The sequence below is a fragment of the Puma concolor genome, unplaced genomic scaffold (genome assembly GCF_028749965.1).
Source record: "Puma concolor isolate L17-30 unplaced genomic scaffold, mPumCon1.1.hap2 unalloc_scaffold_11, whole genome shotgun sequence".
Classification (NCBI taxonomy): Eukaryota; Metazoa; Chordata; class Mammalia; order Carnivora; family Felidae; genus Puma; species Puma concolor.
The window spans coordinates 347,579-366,429 of NW_028240136.1; the positions used below are offsets into that span (position 1 = coordinate 347,579).

Sequence of the window (18,851 nt, forward strand, 5' to 3'; positions counted from 1 at the left end):
CAGCCCACCTGAGCCAGCTGCCCGTGCCCCGCTCGCTCCTGCGCCGGGCACACGCGGGCGCACAGCTCGGTGAGGAAGCTGCCGAGGAGCAGCCGGAGGACGCTACGAATCATGTCTCCCAGCCTGGGCTCGGCCGGCCGCCTGCCTCTCCAGGCGCGGCGGAAGCTGCCGAGGCTGTTGCCGGGGGCTGCGAGCCGCCTCCAGCCGCACAGGCAGGGAGAGGCGCGGGGCTCTCGCTGGTGGGCGGCCCGGCGCTGGGCTCAGCCCGCGTTCGCCTCCCCGGCGCCGCGCGCAGCGCGCCTAAGGGGAGGGGCCAGGCGGGGAGGAGCGCGCCTGGCCGGGCTGGGGGAGGACGAGTGGGGGCAAGCGCTGGGTGCACTTCCGGCCCCCTACAGGGAGAGGCGGAGGCCGGAGAGCAGCGGAGAGTGGGTCGGTCCGTGCCTCGACTAGGCCGGCGGCTCCGGACTAGCCGCCCTGCGCCCGCTCTCAGGATCCCTCTCAGCTCTCCAGCTTGCTAAGTCCCCAGGAGAGAGCCAAGCAACGCTTTTGGTATGAAGAGAGGGCAGGAGGAAAGGCGGAGGGGGGAGGGGGAAACGAGGGGTGGAAAGGTCGCGAGCTCCCGAGAGGCGGGGGCGGGGAAGAGGTGAGTCGGCAGGGCTGGCGGGAGCGAGTTGAGGGGCGGGGGTGCAGAGCTGAGCTAGGCTAGCGGGCGGGGAGGCGGGAGCGTCGACAGCCTCTGGGGCTGAAGGCACCGCTCGGGTTTCCAGCAGGTGGAGGATGGCTGCGGGACCTCTCGCGCCCTCTCTGGGAGGGAGGCGCGGCTCAGACCTGTTCCGGGCGAAGAGGCGGCTCAGCCCCTGGCTTTTTCAGGCGTGAGTGCGCAGGAGCTGCGGTTCGAATCTGCCCTCCAGGGAAGGGGGGATTCACAGGGGCTAGGTAGGGACAGACTAAGTGGCTTCCACTCCAAGGCAAACTGAGACACAGTCTGATCAGGATCGCCCCTCCATGGTGCCCGGGCCGTCTCGCCCTTCCCTTCCCCGACTGAGCCCTCTAGCCAGGCGCGCGTCCGGGGTGGTTCTACTCCCTGGGACTTGCCTAGGACCAAGACTGAGCTGGGAAGGCGCGGTGGCAAGCCACTGGCCCCAGGGTAAGGACCCCCGGGAGAGGGCCCTGGGAGGAACTGAAGTCAAAGAAGCCCAGGGGGTAGGAAGAGGCAGCAGACCAGGCCCAGGCAGGGGCACATCCCAAGTTCCTGAAGGTCTTTCCTTGGGACTCTCCCAGGCCCCAGGACCTGCCACTTGCGTCCTTCTAAGACCTCGCGGGGGCCTTCCCTGCGTTCTACAGGAGGGCACACCGCACGCCCAGATCCAGTGCAGCGCAAGGCCTGGACACCTAGCCTCAGCCACCCTCCCGCATCTGGAGCTCGCGCGTGTGTCTCTGGAGTCGGCTGGCCCCTTGCTCACGGAGCCCCCCAGACATCTCACCGGTTGTGGTGCAGTCCGGCCTTGCTTCCTGGGCTTCCAGCCTCTGGTCCTTGCCCTTCAGCATTTCCAAATCTGCCCTCTCCACTCAGGTGATTCCAGCTGGAATCAGTTGGCCCTCTCTCATTTATCCCACTTCTTTCCTCTGCTTGAGTTTGACTCCAATAGCCCCCAAAACAGGATTTGCACCAAAGCTGCTACACTGAATTTAGATCTCCACACGCCCCTGTGTGTGTTTGTTGTTGTTTTGTTTTTTTTTCATTGCATTAACTAAGTATACACCTTGCAGTCACCTGGAGGGTTGGCAGGGAAATGTTGTCTCCACCACCCTCCCCTCCACTGGGCTTCAGTCAGGGGCTTCTCCGGGCATTTTCAAAGCACCCAAAAGTTGGGCCACCAATAAAATGACATAGTGGGTTCTCTTTAACCGAAAAAGCATGGTGGGGAGGTGGTTACTGAACTCCTTTGCAAGTTTTCTCAAAATGACAGGGAGTTTGGCTGACTGTGCCTTCTCTTGGAAGAATGTCACCTCCTGTCTTCTGAAAGACTAGCACAGAATGACCCTGTTCCAGCAAAAAATGAACCAGGCCGACACTGACCCGGCATATCCAGGAGTATGCCAGCCCTTGGAGACTCACTGAATCCCGGGCTGTATGATGTCCCAAACCCACCTGGACAAGGTGTGAGATTGTTTAGTCTAAATGCATCAGAGCCATCGGAACGAGGTTCCCAAAAGATGGCAGTGTGGCATGTGGGTCGACCCACACCCACCACCACTGTGTGAGCCTCTACAAACACAAGCATTGGGGTGTGAGAACTAATGACGGCTGACATCTGATGCCTACAATATACCCACTAAGCTTGTCTTTTCTAAAGTCATCTCTTCACAGATGCTCAAAGCATATGTAGCATCTCGCAGACAATCTGGGAATAGTTGCTAAACCACTGGAGTGACTGATCTCCTGTAACTCTATCTCTAGGTGATACTACGAGGCCCACACAACAGAGGGAGGGACTGAGGCCCAAAGCGATGAAACCAGATGCCCACAGTACCGCAGCAAGGGATGCTACACGGTTGGCTTTTGACCCAAGAAATGTGAGTCCAGGGTCTGTGTTGTAACCGCTGCAGATAGTGCCTGCCTAAAATAGGCCTCCAGACTCCCTGTCCATCTGACATTACATTATGTATTTGGTTTTTGCCTATCTCCGCACATTGAACGGTAAACTCCAGGGCAGAAAGGGGCCTTCACTCCTGCAGCATCTCCCAGCACCTACAGCAGCAAGAAGCATGAGAAACACCCAAAAACTATTTACAGGCTGTTTTGAAGAACTTACTAAACTCTTATGCAAGACCTTTGGTGTGAAACGAAGGGAGGAAAGAAATGCATACAACAGGGACAAACAATGGAGTTTCTGCTGTCAGGACCACACAGAGGGATCGGGATATTTCTAGGCACTAAATCAGAATTGGAAAGGACCCTTCCAGCAGGCCTGCCTAGGTCCAAGAGGCTGAGGCTCAGAGAGGTTAAGGTCTTTGTCCCAAGGTTACATGGTCAGCAAGTGGGAAAGCCAGGGCTGGGTGCAGAATGCCAGACTCCTAACCTCTGCTTTCCTGCCTGCCCACCCCCACTGCACCCCACCGAGCAGCTGGCACCTCCCAGCAAGCATCAGGGCTGGGAGCCTAGGACAAGGGCCTGGTAGGAGGATAGGTCACAGACACCTTCCCGCCAGAGTTGGGGTTGTTCAGACACATTTAAATTCGATTTTAAACAAGAGAGACAGAACAAAACAAACAAACAGAAAAAAACACCTTCGTGAAAAGAGACAAACTCTAGACAGAAAAGTCCATTTTAGAATCTGTCTCCGATCTCTGTAAAATATTGCCTGTCACCAGAATATTTGAGTCCAGTCCTCAGGGGAGATTCACTCTGGCTGCTATTCCAGGCTTTACTTAACAGAGACTGCCCCCTGATTGTCACAAGGAGAGTGCAGGGAGCCTGCTTGGGAAAGAAGCCAACCTGATAGAAGGACCCTTTGTAGCTTATTTGCCAGATCCCAAACTTTAAACCTGCTATCCCTGTGAACGTCAACCAAACCCAATTCCCTTGCTGTTCCCGCCTGGAACATTGCCCACACCCGTTTCCCAAGCCTTTGAAAAATATGTACAAGAAGGGGGAGAATCAGGTTCATTTTCCTCTCTAAAGGAAGAAAGCCACTTTCCTCTGGGTATGTCAACTCAGTAAATAGAGTCACTGCCTCCTAATAGAAGTGTGATTATTGACAACATGTCCCCATTTAGAACATGTGGTTGAGAAAGCATTTCCGTAAGGGTTCCCGGTGGGGAGGGGTGCGGTGTGTGTGTGTCTGTGTGTGTGTGTGTGAAGGGATGGTGGTGGTTATTCACTTCCTAATTGAGACACCTGTCAAGTTCATAGAAGATGAAAAATCATCATCAAAGACCACCCCCACCACTACCCAAATGAATTCCTGCAAATGTGCTGAAATTAACATGCAGCTCTTCAGGAAAGTGCTTTGTATGAAATAGATGATGACATTATTATTTACAACACAGGCACTTTTAGTATCTAAGGAAGAATCTCGTTGGCTCTAGGCTTCATTATGTTAGTCTGCAGCACAATTTGCCAGGAACCTGCAACCATACTCCCCAGGTATTAAGGGGAAGGAGCGATGTTACAAAGGAGGTTTACTCACCAGGACTCGGAGCCCACGTCAGTCTATATGCAACTCCACAAATTAGACTCTCTGTGTCGTGGTCCTCACCGGAAGGCATTGATTCTTAATAGTCCTCATCGGGTGACTGTTAGGGTTTCAAAAAGGTTTCTTAGCAACTGTTAGCCTTGCGAAAAAAGAAAAGAGATGGCACACAAGCTGTTGGTTGGAAACCTTAAGAGCTGCCTGGGGGCTGGGGGAGATCAAAACTGGACTCCCAAATGCAGAGGGCAAGGAGAGACCAAAGGAGGAGGCAGACGTCTCCAGATGGGTGCATGGTGGGGGTGATAAGCAAGGGAACTTACAAGGCCTGCCCTGGGCCCTGCAAGGCAAGTGGATCTCTCCACCTGCCTGCCAGAATCTTACAAGTTTATATTACACACAACCCGCAATAGGGGTCAGTAGTATATCGTCCAGATGGTCTCAGCAGCACTTTGCTCTCTCAGGGCTGCATCCTTGAAGCAGACTCCTCGTGCCAGAACAGTGTTTGGAATATACATTGCAAGGACAGGGGAGGGGGTGATGAGCCTCCGATTGCCCACTGCCAGCCCAGGGGTCAACTGAAGGTCATGTCCCCTGGATGACTTTCTCCAACAGAAGCCAAAATGTGGCCAGCACCTTGCCGTGCTGGGGCAACACGCTGGTTTGATACATTTTATTCTCTTGTTCTGAAAAGAGAAAGGAAACTACAAGACAAGTGAAGTGGGTCTCAATTTTGGCTCCCCCAGACTACAAGTAGTAGGTGAGGTGATTTTTGGTGGTACCCAAACATGTTTTGTAAATAATTTTATATTTATGTTAATATGTGTCAGAAAAAATTAATGACACATCAAATACTTGGCTTCAGGAGAAAAACATTTAAGGTGCACATCAATTTAAAGTCCATTTAAGAAGAAGAATAAATACATTATAGTATTTATTAATAAAGTAAAAATGCAGAAAATAAGATGAAGTGTCTTGTGTTTAGGAAACGTGGGTTTTGGTATGAGGACAGGGTTTCTCAGTTTCAATGCTATCGACATTTTATTTTTTTTTAATATTTATGTATTTATTTTTGAGTGCGAGACAGAGTGTGAGCAGAGCAGGGACAGAGAGAGAGAGAGAGAGAGAGAGGAAGACACGGAATCTGAAGCAGACTCCAGCCTCTGAGCTGTCAGCCCTGACCCAGATGAGTGGCTCAAACTCGCGGACCGTGAGAACATGACCTGAGCCAAAGTCAGTAGCTTAACTGGCTGAGCCACCCAGGTGCCCCAATGCTATTGACGTTTTGGAGTGGATCATTCTGTGATGGGGGGAGCTGATGTGGGGGGCTGTCCTGTGCATCGTAGAAGGTTCAGCGGCATCTCTGGACTCTACCCACTAGATGCCAGTAGCACCTCCCAGTTGCCACAACCAAACACAGGTGATGAGCAGACATTGCAAACAATTGAGAACCGCCCCATGTTTAAATCCTAGTTCTTTCTGTATGAGGTTTATGACCTCAAATGAGTCGCTTAACCTCTCTAAGCCTCAGTTTCCCCACCTATAAGATGTGGATATGAATGGGTCTTTCCCAGGACACCTGGGTGACTCTTTCGGTTAAGCCTCTCTGACTCTTGATTTTAGCTCAGATCATGATCTCATGGTTGGTGAGTTCAAGCCCCATGTTGGGCTCCACGCTGACACCAAGGAGCCTGCTTGGAATTCATTCTCTCCCTCTGCCCCTCCCCCATGCGTTGCTTGCTCTCTCTGTCTCTCTCAATAAATAAATAAATAAATAAATAAATAAATAAATAAATACATACATACATACATACATACATACATACATACTTTAAAAAAAGAATGGTGCTTTCCCCAGGAATCTTACAAACACTCCATATCTTGCATAGAGTGCTTAGCACAGTGAAATGGAACTTTGGCAGTGCTTAGTAAACAGTCATTCTTACGACAGGAAACCTGAAGGAGCCTAGCAGGTGGCAGGCACTGAGCTGAGTCCTGGGGAGACAGAAGGCTGAGACAACATCCTTGCTCTCCAGGATCTCAGATCTCCAGGACAAGATAGAATATAGAGGCAGGGCAAGCTTCCTGGGCATGCAGTCTGGACAGCCTTACAGCAACCCATGTTCAGGAGGGTCCCGTGCTTCGCCTGCTGCTCTGCCATTGTCGTGAAACTCTTAAATGATTTCTGAACACGGGGCCTCACCAATTCTGCAGCCAGTCCTCTATGTAGGGGATGCAACTCTGGCAAAATGAGAGGTCAAGCATTTGGGAACTTACAGGGCGATGTTTCACTCCGCCTACACAGGCAAAGGTGTCTCTTAAAGTGTTGACATCCAATCAGTCCTAGCTTACATGTATGTAAGCATTCTCAGCAATGTAGCAAGAAGAAGTATTTTTTAAGTAGGCTTTATGCCTAGTGTGGAGTCCAATGCTGGTCTTGAACTCACAACCCTGAGATCAAGACCTGAGCTGAGATCAAGTTTAACCAACGGAGCCACCCAGGCACCCCACAGCAGGAAGAATTTTGGTAGATTCTCTTTAAAAATAGTTCTCGTGGTGCCTGGGTGATTCAGTCGGTTAAGTATCCAACTCCTGATCTCGGCTCAGGGTATGATCTCATAATTCCTGAGATCAAGGCCCACGTGGGGCTCTGAGCTGACAGTGTGGAGCCTGCTTGGGATTCTCTCTTTCCCTATCTTTCTGACCCCCCACCAAAATAAATAAATAAACTAAACAAAAATCCCAGGTAGTTGTCAAATGTCAGTCCCAAGAACAATACTGAAGTTTTCCATAGTTAAGTTTCCACTGGTCCATAGAAAGTTGAGAAAAATTATGGTTGATGAAATAGATATTCTATAAGCAGCTCTTTTAAAGGTTGTATACTCTATTTGTGTAACAATCACACAAACTATGTTAGTCGTGTGTGTGTGTGTGTGTAAATATTTCTTACCGGGGTAAAATGGTAAACTTATCATGCCTAATTTTTGGTCATTTTACTATAGACGAATCCCAGAGTCTGGGATGACTAATGTAAGAACCTCACAGTAGGGTTTGTTCACAAGAAAAGTGGTAGTTTGAGGCAATTCTCTGAATAATTTAAGTCCCTCCAACTGTGCTGTGAAACCAAAATAGGTTTTAGGGTCATGCATTTTCCAGCTAGCTACATTGGCTAAAATGATGAGGTATATCCCCAGGAATTAGGTACAGCTGGATGCAAAGTACACAACTCCCCGGACCCACGTCTCTCTGCTCCAACAAATGCCTATAAATACAGATTGTATCAGAGAGTTTTTTCCATGTAACAAATCATCCCAACATTTAGTGGCTTAAAATAATAACTGCTTATTTAACTAACAGTTCCGTAGATTGGCAACTTAGGTTGGCCTCAACTGGATGGTTCCTCTGGTCTTGGTTGGACTCACTCATGCATTTGCTGCTAAACTGCCAGGTCACCAGGGTGCTGGTTGGTCTGGGACAGCCTTCTCTGTCCCATGAGATTTCTCATAAGCCATTAGGCTAGCCAAGGCTTTTTCACATGACGCCTGGGCAGGGTTCCTAGTCACTAAAATAAAGCACATGAGACGTATTGAGACCCAGGGTCAGCACAGGCACATCATCACTGTGCCACATTCTGTTGGCACAAAACAAGATACAAAGGCAGTTTATATTCAAGGAGAATATGGAAGAGCGGCAAGGTTGCATTGCAAAGGGACATGCGTGTGGTGCCTGGGTGGCTCAGTCAGTTAAGCATCCGACTTTTGATGTCAGCTTGGGGTATGATCTCACAGTTTGTGAGTTCGAGCCCTGTGTCAGGCTCTGTGCTGACAGCGGGGAGCCTGCTTGGGATTCTGTCTCTCCCTCTCTCTGTTTGTTGACCACTTGCTCTCTCGCTTTCTCTCTCTCTCTGAAAATAAACAAGAAAAAAAGAAAGGAAGGAAGGAAGGAAGGAAGGAAGGAAGGAAGGAAGGAAGGAAGGAAGGAAGGAAAAGGGACATGCATGCAGAATGTGTGAATCACTGTAGCTATTTTTTTTTTTTTTTTTGTATGTGTATCGACCGTCTCAGTCCATTTAGGCTGCTGTAATAATATGTGATATACTGGGTGGTTTGTAAATAGTAGAAATCTATTTCTCACAATTCTGGAAGCTGGCAAGATCAAGACACAAGCATGGACACATTCTGGTGACAGCCTCTTCCTGGTTCATAGCTGGCACCTTTTCACTGTGTCCTCACATGGCGGAAGGGGTGATGGAGCTCTGTGGGGGCTCTTTTATAAGAAGGGTGATTCCATTCATGATGACACCGCCCAAATGACCTAGCCATCTCCCACAGGTCCTTCCTTCTAATATCATCACATTGGTCTTTAGGATTTCCTGATGGGAATTTTTAGAGAACACAAACGTTTATTTAAAAAGATTTTTTAAAATATTTTTCTTTATTTTTGAGACAGAGAGAGACAGAGCATGAGCAGAGGAGGGGCAGAGAGAGAGGGAGACACAGAATCCGAAGCAGGCTCCAGGCTCTGAGCTGTGAGCACAGAGCCCGACGCAGGGCTTGAACTCACAGACTTGCTTGAACTCACAGACCGTGAGATCATGACCTGAGCTGAAGTCCGAGGCTTAACCGACTGAGCCACCCAGGCACCCCTGAGAGGACACAAACATTTAGAGGATAGCTTCAACCTACCAAACAGTTCAAATGGCATTACTACCAACCACGGTAGAATGAAAATCCCCCTATCACCAAGACTGCCTCACCGACAGTATTCCAGGACAAACTTATACACACGTTTGTACTGTCTGCAAAGAAGCAACAGTCACATAAAGTTATACAAGTTGTACTTTCACCTCCATAATCAGAACAACCCCTGTACATTGGAAAGTTTGGTACCCAAACAGCCAGCCATGTGTCCAAACCAGTACACCGGGAGGTCCTTGGTGCCTCCCTTTGTTTCAACTTCCGTATCCTGTCAGTCACCAAGTTCTGTCAAGTCTCCCTCCTGAACACACATCAGCTCCTTCCTTGCTGTCATCCCCGTTCCTCCTGTTTCACTTCAGCCCTCATCATCTCTCATGGTGACGATGACACTTCTCCCTAATTTTGCCTACCCCTCCCCCCATGTCCTCATCCTGAATCCAGTTGTCTTTCATTCACTTAACAAGCCTTTATTGAATGCTCACATGGTGCCAAGCACTCTGCTGGTGGTGGCAGATACAACAGGAAATAAGAGAGCCCCTAGTTTGGTAAAGGCAAGAAGCAAAAAAGACTTAATTTATTCGTCAGGGCAGGTCATGTGCTGTACTGCATAACCACAAAATCTCAGTGGCTTAACCCAGTAAATGGTGATTTAGGAATTCAGGTCTCTCCCATCATGTAGTTCCACCATCACAAAATCCTTTACTTTGAGCCATGTGGGAGCCATGCAGAGGCCATATGGAGCCATAGAGGAAAGAGCAGAAGGATGGAGTGAGGTAGTTTATGGCCATACCTGGGAAGTGGCATACATCATTCCCACCATATTCCATTGGCTGAACTCGGTCACATGGTCCCAACTTAAGCACAAAGGACTCTGGGAAATGTAGTGTTCCTACATGCTCAGAGTAGGAAAGAGAGCTGGTGAGTGTATAACCAGTCCTTTCCTCCATGGATGATTGTCATGCATGTAACTGGGAAGTATGGCATCCTAAGGGAACCAGGGGCGGGTCTAATGTATTTACTACATCCTTGGATTCAGGAAGGCAGGGTGGTGGGCTAAATAATGGCCCCCAAAGATATCCAAGTCCTAATCCCTGGAACCTCAAACCTAGTACCTGGCAGAAAGGACTTTGTACATGTGATTAAGTTAAGGATCTTGAGACAGAGAAATTGCTCTGGATTATCCAAGGGGGCCCTATCTGTAATCATGAGTGTTCTTCTAACAGGTAGATGGAGGGAGATTTGACCAGGGAAGAGAAAAGGGAGATGGGATGACAGAAGCAGAGATTGGAGTGATGTGCTCTGAAGGTGGAGGAAGGGTCCACAAGCCCCACAAGCTAAAAAGCTGGGAAAGGCAAGGAAGAGAATTATCTCTTGGAACCGCCAGAAGGAATCAGCCTGCCGACACCTTGATTTTAGGCTGTTAAGGCTCAATTTGAACCTCTGGCCTCTGCAAGTATAAGAGAATAAAGTTTTCTTGCTTTAAAATACTGAATTAGTGATTTGTGACAACAAGGGGAAACTAATACAAGCAGTTATGCCTACACTAAGTTCCAGATAAGGATCACGCGTTAGTGAGCTAGGCAAAAAGACTGGAAGACAGGGCCAAAAGTGGAAGTTAAGGCTGAAGGGTAGCAAGGTCCAGATCCAACAGGATTTGCGAGGGAGGAGAGGGAGGGGAGGAGGGCAGTGAATTTAAGCGCGAGAGCACCAGAAAGCCATTGGAGCAGGAGTGACCTGACCAAGATCTGCATTTTTAAAAAGCACGATAACCCCACCTGCTCTGTGGAGAGCACATCAGGGGAACCAGTGCTGGTGGCAGAAGACAGTCATTTATTTGCTTTATCCCAGGAGAAAAGGAGAAAGACAATATTCCAGGGTCCTGGCAATATGTAGTGGAATCAACGGGACTTGGTGATGGCCCGCCTCTGATAAGAGACATCCACTCCATCAGCAACATCAGCTGCACCAACTCTGATGGTCGATGGTACCTGCAGAGGACATAACCTGCTTAGCCACCTATCCGGAATTGTGAGAATATCTATTGTGTGAGAAGTCTAAAGGAACAGGCAAGGTGCCTGTGAAGACCAGGTGCTATCCATTGGATGCCTTCTTCCAAATCCTGTATTGCCAACACCATCATGTCCTTTGTAATTTGAGTAAAATAGTTAGAGCACCATCCCCATATACAGGGAAACCCAGCATTAACCTTCATCACCACCCACGCCACGATCAAGGCATTTCTATTTCTCCAGATCACTTCTGACTCTGATTTCCTGTTGCTGCTTGTACAGCTACCCAAACGATGGGTGAGCTGAGGCTGAAATCCAACCTACACTGTCCTGGCCGAAGCATGTACTCTTGGTGTATACAGAAACTGATTTGATGCTTGGCATGGCCAGAACTTGGAGCTTTTGAGGAGAAAAGACTGGAAATAAAGGTCAAGTAGGGGGTCAGCTTAAAGTGTACCAATGCCTTGCTAAGGGGCTCGAGACTGCTTCTTATAATGATGGTACCTTGTCCAACAATGTAAAACAAAGACAGACACAACCATTCATATTTGCATCTTATGCAGATCATGTTGCCAGCAAATCTGGTCCTCATCACCCTTCTGGGACCAAGAAAAAGCCAACCAGTCTGAGCTGAGACTGTCTATACCGAGTCCTGTTGGGAATCCCATTGGCCTCCATGCACAGACAGGATTAAACAGTGCTAGGAAAAGAAAGGGAAAATGGATCTGACTCAAGAGAGAAGCAGAAACAAACAAAAAGAAACTTAACTACCTGGTTGATGGCTTTCTGGATCCTGAGATTTGGGGGTTCTGTGTGCTACTCCTGGATCTTCCAATAAAGTCCTCCTAACTTCCTCCCGTTTTTGCCCAAATTAACGCAAGTTGATTCCTCTTATAATTCTGACCTGGATATTGTGTGTCCACTTTCTGTCTTCAGGCCTTCGTCCCATCACCACCAAATGTGACATTTTGTGTCTCTCCTTCCTGATGCCATGAGTTGGCCAGATGGAGAGGAGGAGGAGAGGTCAGGGGAAGGCAGGGGCGGGGAGAAGAGAGAAAGGTGTCATTGCATACATACTCAAAGCTATAGAAAAGTGTTCATTATGGCATTGTCTGTAATAGCAAAGGACTGAAAACCACCTCCATCGGTGAGAGAACTGATAGTCTCCCAGAGAGATCTCTCCATCGGTGAGGTACTGGCTAAATAACTCACAGTACTTCCATACTGGAATACCATACAGCAGTTGAAAAGAATGAGCAGTGAAAAAAAGTTCTAGGGGTGCCTAGGTGGCTCAGTCAGTTGAGCATCTGACTCTTGATATCAGCTCATGTTGTAATCTTGCCATTCGGGGATCGAGACCTGTGTAGGGGCTGAGCTGACAGCTCACAGACTGCTTGGGATTCTCTTTCCCTCTCTCTCTGCCCTCCCCCCACCTCTCTCTCAAAATAAATCAATAAAATAAACTAGAGAACTCAGTTTAGGCATTCCTGTCTTACTTACATATTTAGTAAATAAATATGTTTATATTCTAAACATGGTATAAATTATAATAAATCATTATTCATATTATTACACATCTAAATGTATTTTATAAAAATATATAATAAATATGCTGTCCTTTATTTATTAAAATATGTAAATATATAAGTATATTTATTATATGAATGTATTTATATCAATAACACAAATATTAAACGTAGAAGTAAATTTATATTGATCATATACATAATATACACATATTATATATAATACATACAGTGTGTATATATATATCAAATGAACTTCAAGGAAGATACAATTGTTTTTAAAAAGCAAGGCAGAGGGGCGCCTGGGTGGCGCAGTCGGTTAAGCGTCCGACTTCAGCCAGGTCATGATCTCGTGGTCCGTGAGTTCGAGCCCCGCGTCAGGCTCTGGGCTGATGGCTCAGAGCCTGGAGCCTGTTTCCGATTCTGTGTCTCTCTCTTTCTGCCCCTCCCCCGTTCATGCTCTGTCTCTCTCTGTCCCAAAAATAAAAATAAACGTTGGAAAAAAAAAAAAAAAGCAAGGCAGAGAAAGAAGCACACTTACTTTTAAATTTTTTAATGTTTATTTAGTTTTGAGACAGAGAATGAGTGGGGGAGGGACAGAGAGAGGGAGACACAGAATCTGAAGCAGGCTCCCATGGAAGGAAGGAAGGATTGGACACCCCGGGAAAGAGTTGGAGGAGTTCTGCAGGCCTCGTGAGTCCCCAAAGGGCAGATCCCTCACTCACCTGTGCTGGTGCAGGCTGGGGCCGGGAAGCAGCAGCAGCAGCATCCAGAGGCAGCAGGGGCAGCAGATCCCTGGGATGGTGGATGGAGCAGTGAGCCATGGTCTTGCAAGCAAGGGGAATCACCACGCTGGGCTGCCCTCGGCCCTTGCCCCCTGCCCCAGCCACCTCACTGTCTCTTGCCCCGGCATCACCCTCCAGCAGGGCATGGGCAAGCCAGGCAGGGATGGGCACCTGGGGCCACAGGAGTGTCCCCCATGACCTCTGTGTCCTAGTTATTGAACGGGCATAAGGAGTCACCCAGGGCCCTTGGAACCAGGAGGGAGAATCTAGCCCTGGAATCTTTTCTGATGGGGCTTGGGAAGAATTCTGGAGGGACGGCATTTAGTGCCAGTTCATTCACAGGATAAAAGCACAACACAAGGTCACCATGGCTGCTGATGCCAGTGTTTTCTTACTCAGGCCCCATTTCAGCCCTTACCCAGGGATTTGGAGGACTTAGATACACAAGAACTGAAAATACAAGACTCTCAATAAATTTGGTATAAAAGGAATTTACTTCAACATAATTAAGGCCATATATGGCAAGCCCGCAGCAAATATCACATTCAGTAGTCAAAGCTGAAAGCTTCTGCTGTAAGATCCAGAGCAAGACAAGGGTGACAAGGGTGTCCACTCTCTCCACTTCTATTCAACGTAGTCTTGGAAGTCCTACCACACCAGTCAGGCAAGAAACAGAAATAAAAAGCTTCCAAATCAGGAAGGAAGATGTAAAATCACCCATTTGCAAATAACATGATCTTAGTATATAGAGAAAACCCAAAGCCTCCACCAAAAAAGAAAGAAACAAACAAACAAACAAGCAAACAAACAAACATAGCACATGCCGTTACTACATTTGCCAAGTCACTGTATTTTAAGGGCAAATCCTGGCAATAGCCAATCCATCCGTTCCAAGGCTCCACAGTAACCGTACTTAATCTGCTGTATGTACTGCATAGTCAGTTGCTAGGGCTTATACCCAGGGTAGGGAGGGATCAGCCTCCTGATTGTCAGGGGTGTGTCCGTGTCTTATGGCCTTGAAGGAGAGGGAGACCAGCAGCTTTAGGAACTTCACCTGATTGTGCATGCCATACGTGTAGGCAGGGGGAAGCAGCACTGTCAGGCATGAGGAGATAGACTGGGGCAGAATATGCCATACTAGGACCCCCATGTCCTTCCCTCTTTCGATGGGGTGTGCTCCATTCCAGGTATAGTGCATTTCCATAGGTCTGACTTTCAGCAGAACAACAGGATCCCAGTAGAGATCGAGTAGATCCCTCTCCCCCAGGGGTACAAAGTAACTCACTTATCCTAGGGGGCATCCCATGGCAAATTCCAGTAGACAACACCTTTTGGTGTTCTCAGCAGCATAGCATAGGAATCCACAGTGAGAGTTGGGGCCATAGCGGTCTCCCTAGACTTCTATACCTTTATAGTGTTGGGTGCCTTAGCAGGGGTCCCCAGTCTGACATATGGGGCATATGTTTGATCATTCAAATGCATTAAAGCCTGTGACAGCACATTAGTACACCGGGACAAGGTCGTTTTCCCTGTTAATAATTTAATCTGCTGCTTTAACATTCCATTTTTCCTTTCTACCAACCAGTGCTTTCTGAGCCAGGACATGGAAAACAGGGAGGATCACCTCAGGCTCTTGCAGGTGAGCCAGATGTCCTGATGCCATATCCTGATACCAAGGGCTTAGTTATGATCATCTGCCCTTTGGCTTCCCAGTGTCTAAATTCGAGGCTAATCTCTTTAGAACAGCCCACCTGTCAGTGCAAAGGATTGATGGCTAGAACTCATGAGTGATCACCAGTGAAACCCCTCTGAGTTCAGCCCAGTGGCTGCTTAGCTTGTTCCTGTTTCCATCCAGATGGTGTCAGCATTGGGTTGAATAGCACCTTGAGTTGCTCTGCGTGGGTTTCTCCAACTAGACCTGTCTGTATATTAGGCATCAGAGGGAATTTCCCCCATTTCCTCTAGAGGCCACAGAGGCCACAACACGAAGAAGAGTGGGGGCATTTGAAGGATCTACATATTCTATAGGACCCAGTAGCACCCACATTTCTGGAGACAGTGGGCTGTACACGGAAAATTATAAAACTTTGATGAAAATTAAAACAGAAACAAATGAAAAGATATCCTATGTTTATGGATCAGAAGAATTAATATCATTGAAATGTCCATATTACCTAAAGTCATCTGTAGGTCCATGCAATCTCTACCAAGATTCCAATGGCATTTTCACAGAAGTAGAAAAAAAAAAAACCCTAAAATTTCTATGGAACCACAAAAGATTCCAAATAGCCAAAGCAATCTGAGGAAGTATATAAAGCTAGAGGCATCATATTTCCGGATTGAAATTGTATTGCAAAGTTGCAGCAATCAAAATATTATGGTACTGGCATAAAAAAAAAAAAAAAGACACATAGGCCAAGAGAATAAAGAGCCCAAAAATAAACCCATGCATATGTGGTCAATTAATTTATAACATAGAAGGCAAGACTATACAATGGGTAAAGGACAGTCTCTTCCATAAATGGTGCTGGAAAAACTGGGTAGCTACATGCAGAAGAATGAAATTAAACTCTTATTTTATACTAGTCACAAAAATTAACTCAACATACTTAAATGTACACAAAACTGTAAAACTCCAAGAAGAGAACGAACAGGAAAATCCCCTAAATATTGGTCTTGACAACAGTTTTTGGATGTGACACCAAAAGCACAAGCAATAAAAAATAAATAAACAAGTGGAACTACATGAAACTCAGAAGCATCTCACAGCAAGGGAAATCATTAACAAAATCAAATGTGAACCTACAGAACGAGAGAAAATATTTGCAAATCATATATCCCATAAGGGGTCAATATCCAAAATATTTAAAGAACTCATATCACTCAATAGCAGAACCCACAAATAATCCAATTTAAAAATGGGCAAAGAACTTAAATAGACATTTTCCCAAAGATTTTCCCAAAGATTTTCCCAAAGACACACAATGGCGTACAGATACATGAAGGGGCTCCACGTCACTAACATCAGGAAAGTGCAAATCAAAATCATAATGAGATATTGTCTCACACCTGTTAGGATTCTTATCATAAAAAAGACAAGAGATAACAAGTGTTGGTGAGAATGTACAGAAAAGGGAACCTTTGTGCACTGCTGGTAAGAATATAACATAGTATGCCCACGATGGCAAACAGTATGGAGGATCCTCCAAATATTGAAAATAGAACTACGAGGGCACTTGGCTGACTCAGTCGGTGGAGCATCCAACTCTTCATCTCAGGGTCATGAGTTTGAGTTCCACGCTGGGTGTAGAGATGGCATAAACTAACTAACTAACTAACTAACTAACTAACTAACTAACTAACTAACTAACTAACTTAAAGAAAATAGAACTACCATATGATCCAGGAAACCCACTCTGGATGTACAACGAAATCTGTTTATTCTCTTGGGAAACAAAGCCACTACCGCCAAGGGATATCCGCCCCTACATGTTCATTGCAGCCATATTCAAAATAGCCAAGACATGGAAACAACCAAAGTATCCACTGACAGATGAATGGATAAAGAAGATGTGTGTGTGTGTGTGTGTGTGTGTGTGTGTGTGTGTGTGTGTGTGATTTATATACATACATATGATATGTCATATGATATCATATGATATATATGATATCATAGTATCATATGATAGTATTTCAATATATATATGACATATCATATGGATATATGTCATATGAATGATCATATACATATTCAAATATTATCAGCCAAACAAAAGAAATCCTTCCATATGTGGCAACATGGATGGAACTTGAGAGCATTATGCTACGTGAAATAAGTCAGAGAAAGACAAATCTTGTATAATACCACTTACTTATGAATCTAAAAATGTCAAATTCACTCATAGAAACCAAGAGCAAATTGGTGATTGCCAAGGGCTAGGGATGGAAAGATGGTGGTCAAAGTGCACAAACCTTCAAGTAGAAGATGAGGAAGTTCTGGGGATTGTGCAACATGGTGACAATGGTTAACAATACGAGAATTGCTACAAGAGTATTTTTACCACCCCTCATCCCACATACACAAGCAGGTAACAATGTGAGGTCTTGATTGTGTTGATCAAACTTACTATGGTAATTATTTCACAATATATATGTGTACCAAATCATCACATTGTACAACTTGAACTCACATAATGTTATTTGTCAATTATATCTCAATAAAGCAAGAAAAGAAATCAGGTCAAGCGTCTCCTTCCTTTCTGGGACCCTTTTCTGATCCCGTGAGAGTTGACTCAGTTGTTCTGTTCCAACCATACTATGGAATAGGTTCAGTAATAACACTAACCACATTTTATTACATTTATTTACCTATACACCTGTCACCCACTAACAGATTATAAGCTCTTTGAGGACAGGGACTATTTTATTCATCTTGACACCTTTTGTGACTAAAATATAGCTTGACATAATATGCATATGTGCATATGAGTCACTATTTAGGGAACAAGTGATTATGCTACCTTTGCACGATCAGGATACCATGGCCGTTTCACGAATGTCCCTGGGCAGGCAGGGCCTCTAATTCTAGAAGTGCTAGAGGCGATTTTATTGGTAAACAGGTGGGGTTTGTGTTCGCTGAGTTCCTTTTACTTCTTTTCATCTTTCCTTGATTGCCTATCTGTGTTGGGTCAACAATTGGTTTGATAGTGACTTAACAGGTTATTTTTTATCTTATTGTTAAGTATCTGTAGTCATCTGCTCTGATAGAAGCTTATGCAAGGACAAATATTTCTTGTTGCACATACCAGCATTATTGCTTCTATTGTGAAATTCACCTGGTCATAACGTAGGAGTTGGTTGTCTATTTTTGGTATTCAGATCTTAAGATCATATACCAATGCCTGAGCCCTACTAGGAATGCTCATCGCCGCATCCCTAACAGCCGCCTAAAGTACACCAATCATATTTTTCACCCTTCTAGGACAGCCTCGAGACACCTAATCGGCGATGCAGGGGTGTCACGCTTGCACCCCTTCTGTGCCCCTTCATCGGCCATATAGATATGTCACGCGTGTGCCCTTTCTTCAGCCATGTAGGGGCATCACGCGTGTGCCCCTTCATGGGCCATGCAGGGGCCGGCTGCCTGCGCCCCTTTATGGGCCATATAGGGGTGAGCCGCCTGCTTCCCTTCGTGGACTATGTAGGGGTGAGCTGCCTGTCCCCCTTCACGGGCTATGTAGGGGTGTGCCAACAGCAACCCTTCATGGGCCATGTAGGGGTGAGCCGCCTGCACTCCTTCATGGCCACTATAGTATTTGTACTGTCTGTGGTTTCAGGGATCCCCCTCGGGTCTCCAGACATATCCCCATGGATAACAGGGCGCTTCTGTAGTTGTGTTCCTCTGTGTCACATCTCTCCACATGACCCTCATCTCCAGATAAATCTTACAGGATCAGGAACCACTTTTCCGCTACTTTCTTCTTAGTGGAAACATCATGACTTTGCTAAGCACGGCCGCTTTGCCCTCTCCACCTTCTCGTGGAGGTTCCCTTCCCCTTGCAGCGCTCTTCACTCACTGCTTTTGGGTGTGCGTCTCCTGTGGCAGTCCTGCACAAGTGGTCATTTGTACCGCGAGTGGCTG

General features: G+C 46.7%; 1 protein-coding gene across 1 annotated transcript in view; it reads right to left on the reverse strand.

The window, feature by feature from the left end:
* Nucleotides 1-17,224, reverse strand: part of LOC147571710 (uncharacterized) — a 107,274-nt gene extending 90,050 nt beyond the window's left edge. Inside the window, exons 1-3 of the mRNA XM_086696123.1 lie at nt 17,183-17,224; nt 13,151-13,381; nt 124-300 (exon numbers count right to left, since the gene is read on the reverse strand). Coding sequence (XP_086552249.1) covers nt 124-300; nt 13,151-13,381; nt 17,183-17,224 — 450 coding nt within the window. The remainder of the gene's footprint in view (nt 1-123; nt 301-13,150; nt 13,382-17,182) is intronic.
* Nucleotides 17,225-18,851: the final 1,627 nt, after the last annotated feature.